The sequence below is a fragment of the Pezoporus occidentalis genome, unplaced genomic scaffold, assembly GCF_034315485.1.
Source record: "Pezoporus occidentalis ecotype Australia unplaced genomic scaffold, CSIRO_AGI_Poc_V1 ctg383, whole genome shotgun sequence".
NCBI lineage: Eukaryota > Metazoa > Chordata > Aves > Psittaciformes > Psittacidae > Pezoporus > Pezoporus occidentalis.
Window position 1 is genome coordinate 58,427 of NW_026915706.1, and position 10,539 is coordinate 68,965.

At 34.9% G+C, this 10,539-nt stretch overlaps 1 protein-coding gene across 7 annotated transcripts in view; it reads right to left on the bottom strand.

Annotated features, from left to right (window-relative positions):
• The window catches only part of LOC134170596 (potassium channel subfamily T member 2), a 131,172-nt gene that overhangs the window by 54,500 nt on the left and 66,133 nt on the right, over positions 1–10,539 (bottom strand). For all 7 annotated transcript variants that reach the window (XM_062632114.1, XM_062632113.1, XM_062632110.1 and 4 more), the window contains exons 10-12: positions 4,239–4,419; positions 1,920–2,084; positions 192–328 (exon numbers count right to left, since the gene is read on the bottom strand). In XM_062632114.1, coding sequence (XP_062488098.1) covers positions 192–328; positions 1,920–2,084; positions 4,239–4,419 — 483 coding nt within the window. The remainder of the gene's footprint in view (positions 1–191; positions 329–1,919; positions 2,085–4,238; positions 4,420–10,539) is intronic.

A 10,539-nucleotide genomic window follows, 5' to 3' on the forward strand; every position in this document is an offset into this window, starting at 1 on the left:
AAAGAGCTTAAACATATTTGTTCCTTGAAAAATTTCAGATATTAAGAAAAACAAATTATATCAGAGCCTTGCTTTCTACATACACACGCTTTTCTTCTAGCACAGCTTTTGGCTTTTTTTTGTCAAAATTATTTATCAAACAGTATGAGTGAAACAAAAGTAAAAAACAATACTGGTCAATATTTGCCTACTTAGCTCTCAACAGGTCTTGATCTTTTAGTGCTGAGCCTTGCAGATAGATAACTCTTTGGGACCACATTGGGATTTGTAATACCCTTCGGACCTGAGCATCCATCTCAGTAGGACACAAAATAACGACATAATAGTCCTGTCAAAAACATAAGGGGGAATAGTCATGTTATTTTATTATGTTACTATTTATTGTTGCTAGAGAATGAGTTGACAGAGACCCAGGGTGTCAAAAGGGTCTCTGATAATTCTTAAATTTAATTGACAATAGTTATTTGAACACATGTGTTTAAAATATTTAATTCTTTAATAAAAATGGCTGGACAGCTGTCAACTGCTCACAGAAGACTCCAGAGTGGTTAAGTGAAGTACATTTAGAAACATTTTTGTTTCCATTTGAGCATAATTTGGTTCTCTTTTTAGAGACAGTTTATATCTCTGTCATTCTAGCTGGAAAATGTAGGAAGATTTCAATGATTAAAATGGAATTGTCTTCCCCCAAATTTTTTCCTCTACATTAAGGGGCAGATCCAAACTCTGTTTCCTGTACAACAAACAGTCCTTGTTAGGAAAGCACAGTTGCTCTGAAGTATACATGTGTGTACATAGAAAAAGGAGACATAAATGGAACGTGAGGGGAGAGACTGAGAGCTTAGGACAGGCTTGTCATAGAAGCCTTTCTTAGCACACGCAGACTTGCAGAAAGCTTAGTGCTTAGGGGATCCTGTGCATTATCTGTGTCCTTCATCTTCGCATTTCAGCTGGGGAGAAAATGTACGTAATTTTTTTTTATGCTACATAAGTAGTACCAGGACTTTTCTTCTTTGCGTCCAGTGTACCACAGAGCCTAAGTCATTCTTCAGAATAGTTAACTAAGTTTTGGATTTCAATTTGTGTTTGCATCTATAAAGAACTGGATTTTTTTGTGCATTTGTTTATGCCTCTTACTAGGTAATTATTTTGGGGAATATTTTGGATTTGGGATTTGTCAAATTGCTGCTGAGCAATTTGAGAATTGTATTTTTGTGATTTTCTTGTACTATTTAACATGGTACCACAGGTAACTCAATAAAAAACATAGAGAAGATTTAGGGAAAGAAATGGTCTGTAGCAAAGATAATGATAATGCATCCAATTTGCTATCTCATGTAAATAAGCTGCTATATGACCCAAAAAAAGTCATATGACAGGTTTGCATTAGCTAGGGAATATGTGTACACTAAGAAAATCTCTTGCGTGTAGTCTTTCAAGGCCTTTGTCCTTTAAAATACATCTATTTATTTCTTAATTTCCACAATTCCAAAAGTATCTAATCTTCCTGCCTCTGGCAAAAACCAAAGCAAAATGCAAAGACTAAAAGATGCTTTGACTTGTGAGGAGCATTGGATCGAGTCCCAAAACAACAGGAAAAAATAATTAGAGTAGTTTTCATTTATTTTCTATTTTGGGGTAGAATAAAAGGAATTTGCATGGAAATATCTGTTTCTACAAGGACTGGCATAATTCAACAAGACAGTAATTCTATTTATTTAGTCTATTTACCTCAATTTAAAATTAATGTCTCCATACTTTGTATCAGGTTCTTTTTGCAATTATAGATTCCCAATTCAATCAGCTATTCCCAAATTCAGTTTTACAAATTAGAAACTATTTCAGAAGGCTGTCCTGAAAATCACTGGTTTGAGTTAATCTCTTTTTTTCATTTTTTTATTTTTTTTCACTGTAAGTACCTGCAATCTGGGGTGAGCATAGAATTCATTTAAGAAATCCATAAGTAAGTCGATCTTCAGAGAGCTAACACAGAGCACAACATGTTTTTCCGTCTGAGCTCTGTGTCGACTGTAGTTACCACCGGACTTTTGTCTCTCCATCCACAAATATGCCAGCTGTTCAAACTGCAAGAGATGCCAATTGTCAGTGCAATACAGACAAGCAGATGTGCAGTACAACTGTATCATGACTTAATGTTGCATTGATCATCTCATGCCTCTGTGAAAAGCTCTTCTTAGCCTACAATGTCTTTTTCTTTGTAAAAAGGTCTCTAGTAAGTGGGTGAGATGAATAATAGGGTGATTAAAAAAAACATGCAGAAGAGCCACTCTACCACACACAAAAGTGGGGTAAATCCATTAAAATATCATGAGATTACAGTAGATCTCAAGATTTTAGAAAAGAATGAAGGCTGTACCTTATTCTTTTATGTAGGTTATACCCCTGAACTCTCTTTTTCCAACACCATGTGGCATAAACTCTTCCCTCAAAAGAAAAGTTAAATTTTCACCCACTTAAATGTATACTGTGGGTACAGATACTCACATAGAAGCACCGTTTAACTCAGTTTGGCCACTAACTCTTTTCAGAAACTTTAAATTTTTCTTAAGGTGACCTTCTGTATATTCTCTTATTTGTTTTAGAAATCCAGATACAACTTAAATACACAGCAGTTGTTAATACAGCAAATTGCCATTGCCAGCTGAACAACAGATACAGGCCAACAGTAATATTTTCTACCAATCTGAATCCTTTAAAGGGAATACTCTGTCAGTGTCATTGTAATAATCTGTAATAAAACATACAAACACAATTTCAAATTGTATTGTAAGTAATATGCATTTAATGTTAAGCTCGATTTAACTATGTATGTGTGATAGATGATTTTTCTCCTCCACATTTAACTGATGTGGAGACTGAATCGTGAAAAATGATTTAATATCATAGGACAAAAGCTCAAGAGAGAATGACTCCCACATATTCTGTGCATGGCAAACTATAGGAAGCCCCGTTATCATAACAAAGCTATAAAATAAAGTAGCTAATAATAGGTAAATTTATGTGAAAGGGCAATAGATTCCAGAGTTTTTACCTGGTAATGCAGAGCTTTTGTGTCTGAAGTGTATATTGGAACTACCTGAAAGATGAAATTTCTATTTCCTAGGAAATTCCAAATTTCTTAGAGGCCATTTTAGTTTTCAATAGATTATATATTTTACTAAACTCCCACTGAGTGAGAATATAATTGCATTAGTCTGCATATGTATACATTAAAAATTTAGTTATAATTAAAATGTTCAAATAATTTCAAGAAAATTAATGCACAAAGTTTGAGCTTCCAATCTCCCAGGCTTTCCGTGTTGTCTGCTCACAGTGAGCTTTAGTTCACTGTCAAAGAAGCAGAGTCTGGAAACCATGGCTGTGTAGGAAAAATTTGGGGCTTCATGGTTGGCAGGTCCACTATAAGCTTTGATAAGTATGCACAATGTCTCCCCCGTCCCCTTTTTTTGTGGCAGGAGGTCTGGAGGATGACCAAGTGTGGAACATTTAACAACTTGGCACGGCTTCCCATGTAATTTCAGGGTTTCTGTCACCAAGCCTCACCTAATGAGCTTGGAAATGTCTGGTACGAATTTAATGAAACTGGTTGACTCCTTGAAATACTTGGATTTTCATAAATGTGCCTTTTCCTCCTGAAACCGTTGGAAGTCCTAAACTTAAGTAGGCATGAAAAATTCCTACGTGTTCTGTTGGCTCTGTGTGTGTGTTGTACCGACATAGACAGCTGTGAACCCAATTTGCTTGAGTTGCACATTTAATGAGATTTTTTTCATGTTAGCACTGAGCTGTAAGAGTAAGAGAGGAAGTGGAGAGAACCACGATTAGAAACAGGGAGAGCCTGCAGAGGAAATGCTATGATCATAATGAAAGTGCTGGCTACTGTTGTTTTGGGGTTTTGGTTTTTTTTTTAATTCCTTCATTAATAACAAACCCATATTTTAGGATGAAGGAAGGGCTCTGTGGTACATGACAGAAATGTTTCACCAACACTTGAAAATTGTTATTAGTGCGCTGTTTTATAGCATAAAGGTATACTATAGGAGAACAGGAAAAGGATAAAAGGAAAGAAAGACATAGACTAGGATGTGCAGAAGATAGTTATTTTTTTCTGACATTATATGTGCAAGAATAATAATAATAGTAACAATAAATTATTTCAGTTATTATTCTTTTGTTTTAAAAACAATTCTAAAGAGTAAAAAGAAATCCACATTTACCTGTATGGGCAACACCACAAGAGCAACACAGATCATAATGACAACAAGCAGCTTTGAAGGCCATATCTTGGGTGTAACATCCCCAAAGCCCACAGTGGAAAATGTCACTATGCAGAAATAAAGGGAGTCAAAGAGAGTCAACCTGTTTCCTGCTCGTTCCAGATGCTGAATTCCACAAATACTATGTAGAAAAGAATGAATAAAGACATGAAAAATAACAGCTGTACTTAGGGTCAGTTCAACTTTGATCATATACTAAGAGCATTAGTTATTTTCAGAACTCATGAATTGCTCAGCAAGACATTTTTTCCAAAGAAGAGTAAAAATTAGTAACAGACTGGAAGTGTTATTAATATAATTATCAAATGTCACCTGTAATGAAAGAAAGCAATTCAATTTTTTAATTATTTCAATATCATAGTTACAACTTTGTTGCTAGGGTTTGCTTAGTGGCTGTTGTGAGTGAAAGGCGGTATACAGAACACCATGAATTGATGCAATTCCTTTCTAAACCAGAACAAAACAGATGGTATATAGTTGCCACCATTCAGAGTTTTTTATAAACATCTTCTAACTTTTTTTTAGGGAGAGCTTGCTGGTATGGCCAAGAAAACATACACACTGCTTTCTTTAAATCTGTTCCTCTCTGTTAGTTTCTATCTCTTTCTGTGGCAAGAGTTACTAGCATGAACTAGTTATGAGAGTATGTGTTGCCTACTAGAAGGATAATGTTGGTATAAATAGGTACTGACTGTCTAAAATAAAGTGAATGTGAGCATTGCAGGCTATCGAATTGTCAGAGGAATAAGTATCCAGGGTCAGCCTTCAAGTAGAAAGTGGAAGATGCCAACGGGTACAAAGATTCTGCTTGCTAAAAGTACAGAATAAAAATGTAAGGCTTGGTTGTCTTTGATCACAGAGTTAATTTTTCCAGTCACACATTCCTGTGAACGAGTAGGCCAGGTTAATTGCTAATTATTTCTCTTGTAATCTGCATGATGTGCTTTTGGTTTTGGGAAGTAGCAGAACCTGTTCACAGGTCTAACTGCTATTTCATATGTTGTAGATTTTAAAAATACTTCAATAAATAGGATAATAATATTTCAATGAAGAGCTTCCCAAACTTAAAATATGACCATCCTTAACGCAGCAGAAATACTTGGATCAGGTTAGGCTTTTAAATTATATTCACTTACATGAAGAAAATAGATTTGTGAACCACCCTGAATAGTGTAGCGGAATGATTTCTTCACAGAGAATGAAGAGAAATAATTGATATATAATATCTTGTTCTTTAGTAATTATTCTAGAACATGCCAAAAAATTATTTCTCCATGTATGGTACCCAGATGGTAATAGTCACTCATTAATAACCTCCATGGTAAGATCTTTGCATCACCAGGGAGACCCTGTGTTTATAACAGCTTGAGCAGTTGTTCTTCTGTTCTCTCTTCTGTTCTCCAAAAATAATTTAGCTGTAGGCAGTGGCATTTCCAGAACATATGGATCAAATTCCCAGTTTCCTTTTCACAGTTCTAGCATTTGTAGTTTTCACACATCTCAAAATGTTCTAAAAAGGGTGGAGTTTTTCCCCGTTGTTTGCATAAGATAGATACTTCAGTAAGAAGTGATAATTTTATATTCCTATCCAATTTGTCCCACATTTTTCACTGGAGTTGTAATCTAGATCATCCATAATTTCATTATGCTTCCAGTTTGGGGGGACATGGGGTTATTGGGTTTTGGGTGTTTTGTGTTTTTTTTTTCTGTTTTTTATTTGTTTTTTGGATTTTGATTTTGGAGTTTTCTTGGGGGTGGAAAGGGTTGTGGTGGGGTTTTTTTGATCTGTTTTGTTTCTGGGTTTTGTTTAGTTTTTGTTTTTTTAATTCTGTTGTGGTTTTCGTTTTGTGGTTTTTTTTTTGTTTTGGTGGGTTTGTTTTTTTTTTTGTTGTTGTTGGGTTTTTTTACAAAAATTACATTTTTGGCCCTGAAAATATTAACCGCAGGACTTATACTAATTAAGCTTTCTTTTGGTCTCAGACAAGGAAGTTTTCCAGCTAACTAATTTTCCAGTGTTTATTTGAAATAATAGAGTATACTGTGGAGGCATCCAATTATGGAAAAAGAAGCTACCTTAACACTGTTATGCATGTAAGTTATATGTAATTTTAAAAGCAGAATGGTGATACATTTTTAATTCTTCGTTGTTATTACTGCTGATGGCCTTAGTTCATTTTCTTCTCTTTAGTTGTCTTTTGTCGGGTACATCTCTAAAACACATAACCTTGACTTCAGAAATTAAGGTCACAAGGGGCAGGAAAGTAGCAATTACACTGAACCACTGGACTATTACACCATTCTGCTAAGTGTGTTAAATATCTGCAGATGGGTCGTATTGAAGCATAATGCATGATCATATCATTAGTAAGAATGTATTTTTTCTGAGGGTGATGCCTGTGAAATTACTTAGTATTTGTACATGCAAAAGGGTCGATTTTACCCTTTGTATTTGATAGGATGGATTAAAATGTAAAAGAAATTTAATAGCATAGAGCTTTTTCAAACTTTCAAGGAATGAGAATTATTTCTTCTCTTTTTGAAAAGAATAATAGTTTGCTGGTAGGAAAACTCAAGCCTTGATGAAGGAGATAATTTCTTTCCTCCTGAGCTTTCTGTAGCCAGCCCCCCCAATCATACTTTAGCTTAACTGAGATAAGTTAATATATCCTGAACCATTTCAGCCTTTTCTAAGTGAACAGTAAAATTCCCACCAAATTTAGTGAGACCAGGATTTCATCAACTGTACTCCCTTATAGTCCTATATATTCCCATTCCTTGAAGCTGTCAAAATAATTTTGTGCCTGATCCAAATTGTTGTGGATTCAAGCTGTTTCTCATTGAACTCAGTGGGCATGAGCCAGAGCTTCTTAACAGTCTTTAAATCAGTAAGATATGGGAGCTATTTCCTCACTGCTGAAGCAGAAATTCAGGTCTTGAACAACTTGTTGAACAAATTAATTTCTTTCCTCAAAAATTACTTGCAGCTCATTTGCAGGTCAACCAAATGGCACTTGAAGCCCTAACCCTGAAAACAAAAGAATGGTTACCAGGTCTTAATTTTATTGGGTGTTTTCCTGCTCTGCCTCTTGTTTTTAATACAGCCAGAGATCATAAAACTGCAGAAAACCCTGACTTGTAAAGGACAACTTTATAGGAGTCTAATTACCAAATGAAATATTACCTCTTTAGCTCCTTCCGCAAGAATATTACACTTCAATCTCATCCCAAGTGCCTCTAAATAATCATTACTCAGCATCTATACCATGTTCCTAGCTATTTGGGCTACTGATTACATTGCATGGAGAATGCAATGGAAAAGTTATCAGCCATGCATGAAGCCAAGACCACATGAATTAGTTACTCCATTCCCCACAGCTTACTGACATCTTTTGATACAACATAATTGTTTATATGAATAGTGGTATCAGATTCTTTTCTCTTGCAAATTAAGTGTTATGCATTATTTTTAAAAGATGCATAAACACTGCATGTACCAAACCAGATAGCATTATATTCTTGTCTGCTTTCTCATATTTCCTGACATAACGAAATACGCATTAACTTGGACTTCCTCTTTTGGCTGTTTTAATATCATATGGTGGTATTTTTATCTCCTTGTTCTCGTTTGCTTCCTCCTTTTCTTTCATCCCATGAAGAAACAACAATTTACTTGGTCATCCCTGGACAAACATAATAATTTCAAGCAGGAAAGTACTGTTCAGCAAAGGCAATGTTCACAACAACTTGTTTTTATGGAGAAAATAAACCACTGTAACAATAAATACACAGAAAAAGCCTAATTAAACCACAGAGCCAAGTTCAGCACCTTCTATGCCAATTCTAGGTTTCCTGTAAATTCAGTAAGGTTGGTTATTCATAGCAGATGTGAGTGAGCAGTTACAACAAAACAAAATCGGTTCAATAGAGGTGAGATTTAGTATCCCAAAAAAAACGAGACAGAAATCCAAACCATGGGTCTCCTAAAACACAAGTATTATCAGAAAATATATTACAAACTTACAGAGAACAGAAGTGTGATTTTTTTTTTTTAAATCCTCTACTACCACTGCACTTGGAAAACAAAAAGTAAAGGCAGCAGCATGTAATATCTAGAGATTAGTCATGTTTACTTTAGGTATCATTTGAACTTTTGCAAGTGCAATCTTTGTTTTACTGGAAGTTTTCAGTTGAATTCCAGGAATCTTTGTTTGCTTGAGTATTTTATGTGCCAAAACTAACTACTGTTCATAACCTACCTCCACATGTGGTACAGAAATAAGTACTGTAGAGTATAATAACCCCTTTGCCATGCTGTGTAACATGCCATAGAAATGGACATAAGAAGAACCATTTGGAAAACAGTTTGCAAGTACTGTACATTAACTATCCTTTTTAATAATCAATTTATTATAATCTATTTTATACCGGTTTGTATTTTTATTTGTAAGTGTTTGCCAACTATGTCTGACTTTCAGATTTTCTAGAGAAAATTGCTGTTTACAGGTACAGCCTCTGGAGGTCTACAATAACGCACCAGAGGCTGAAGCCAAAAGTAGAGCTGCTTAGTGTCTTCAGGATTAGGTAGCATAACAGCGTTTTCTTTGGACTTTAACATTGAGCTTGTGTAATTACTTTTCTTGTGTATTAACTAGTTAGCTACAGGAACTAGCTAATGAATATGTTGAAATCAATGGGGATTAATTTTATCAGGATCAGTGAGATTCTGTGGTATAAGCTTAGCACTTGTATTATTACAGAAGTGAGCATCTATATAGTCAGTCTATATATTAAGCGTTCTCAGTAGTTTCCACATATCCTACCACTGAATGGTGATGTTAGAACAAATTACAGACTAAATTATGATTTGATGGTTTTGTACTGCCAGTTGCTGTTTGTGTTTTTAAACTTTTCTGATGCGACTGTAATTGTGGATAGTCCATCAACTATAGTAAATACCTACGGGTAAAACTCAAATAGACAACCATGTTAACTTTCCAGGAAGTACACGGGCAGGGATGTGAGACATACAATACCACTATAGTGGCTTTAACTCTCCCCTTAAGGAAATGAAGATTTGGAAGAGTTCACTCAAGATGTTTAAAGAAAATTCTCAATCTTTACACCAAAATAAAATGTGGCTATAGAACAGTTCCTACTCTTCATATTGGGAGGCATATAATATTTTTTAGAAGTCTGATAGATGCATGGTCTTTTTTTCCTGAAACTGGCAGAAGGTGCTCACTACTTGCCAAAAAAGTTAATATTAAGATGCTGCCAGTCTTAAATCCTTGAAATTAAAGTGATGTTAGAATGAAATCGAAGTGATGTTAGAGAATGCCCTGCTTTGTACAGAGGCAAACAGTTTTTCATACTGGAAGTTGTAAACTGCACTGATATAACTGAAGTGACACAAAAATGTTTTTTCATTCACTTTATGAGATGCATATGGAAATATTGTATGTTGTTTTTTAAACGATAATACATGTCCTCTGAATTGTCATCATCTTCTTCCTATGACACACTACTGAGCTGTGTAGTCTGGTTCTACTAAAGGTGAAGATGTAGATAACCACCTTACCCAATGCCTAAAAGCCTAATGTTTTCTGACAGAACTTCTAATTCTTGTGTAAATAATAAAGAATAGGCAAAGAAAAAGAACAAGGGATGCGAAGAAACTGCAGCACGTAAAGGAGTGAAGGGACAATTAGAAAATACTCTGACCAATAATAAAATGTCTGTCCTGTCCAAACACCCTGAAACTGAGGTTTGAAGTCGCTAAAAAACAAATGCTTCTGTTTTCCCCAGCTCTGCGATGCTTTCTCAGGTCTTTCATGAAACCTAGGTTTTTTTTTTTTTCCTGAACATTTTTCAACAGAAAAGCATCTTTTTCATAAATAGCATTTAAAAAAAAAAAAAATTACTAGTTTAAGTAGGCATGCAATTTCCAAAATGTTAAAATGACAAAAGATATGATATATATAATATATCAAATTTAAGAATTACAATGAGAACTTTCAATTTGCACCTTTCATTCCTTATAGAAGGCTTTAATGCTGTGGGAACAACCAAATTCCAGGATATAGAAATTACCTGCATACAAGACAGTGAAAAGAATGAGGAGGACAAAATTTAGCAGCTCAGGGAGTTTTCTTTCACTACATAGCAATCCCACAATGTCAGAAATGAATTCTGAATTTCTCTTCAGCTGGAAATGTCACCTTTTCCTGTATTCCAATTGTAT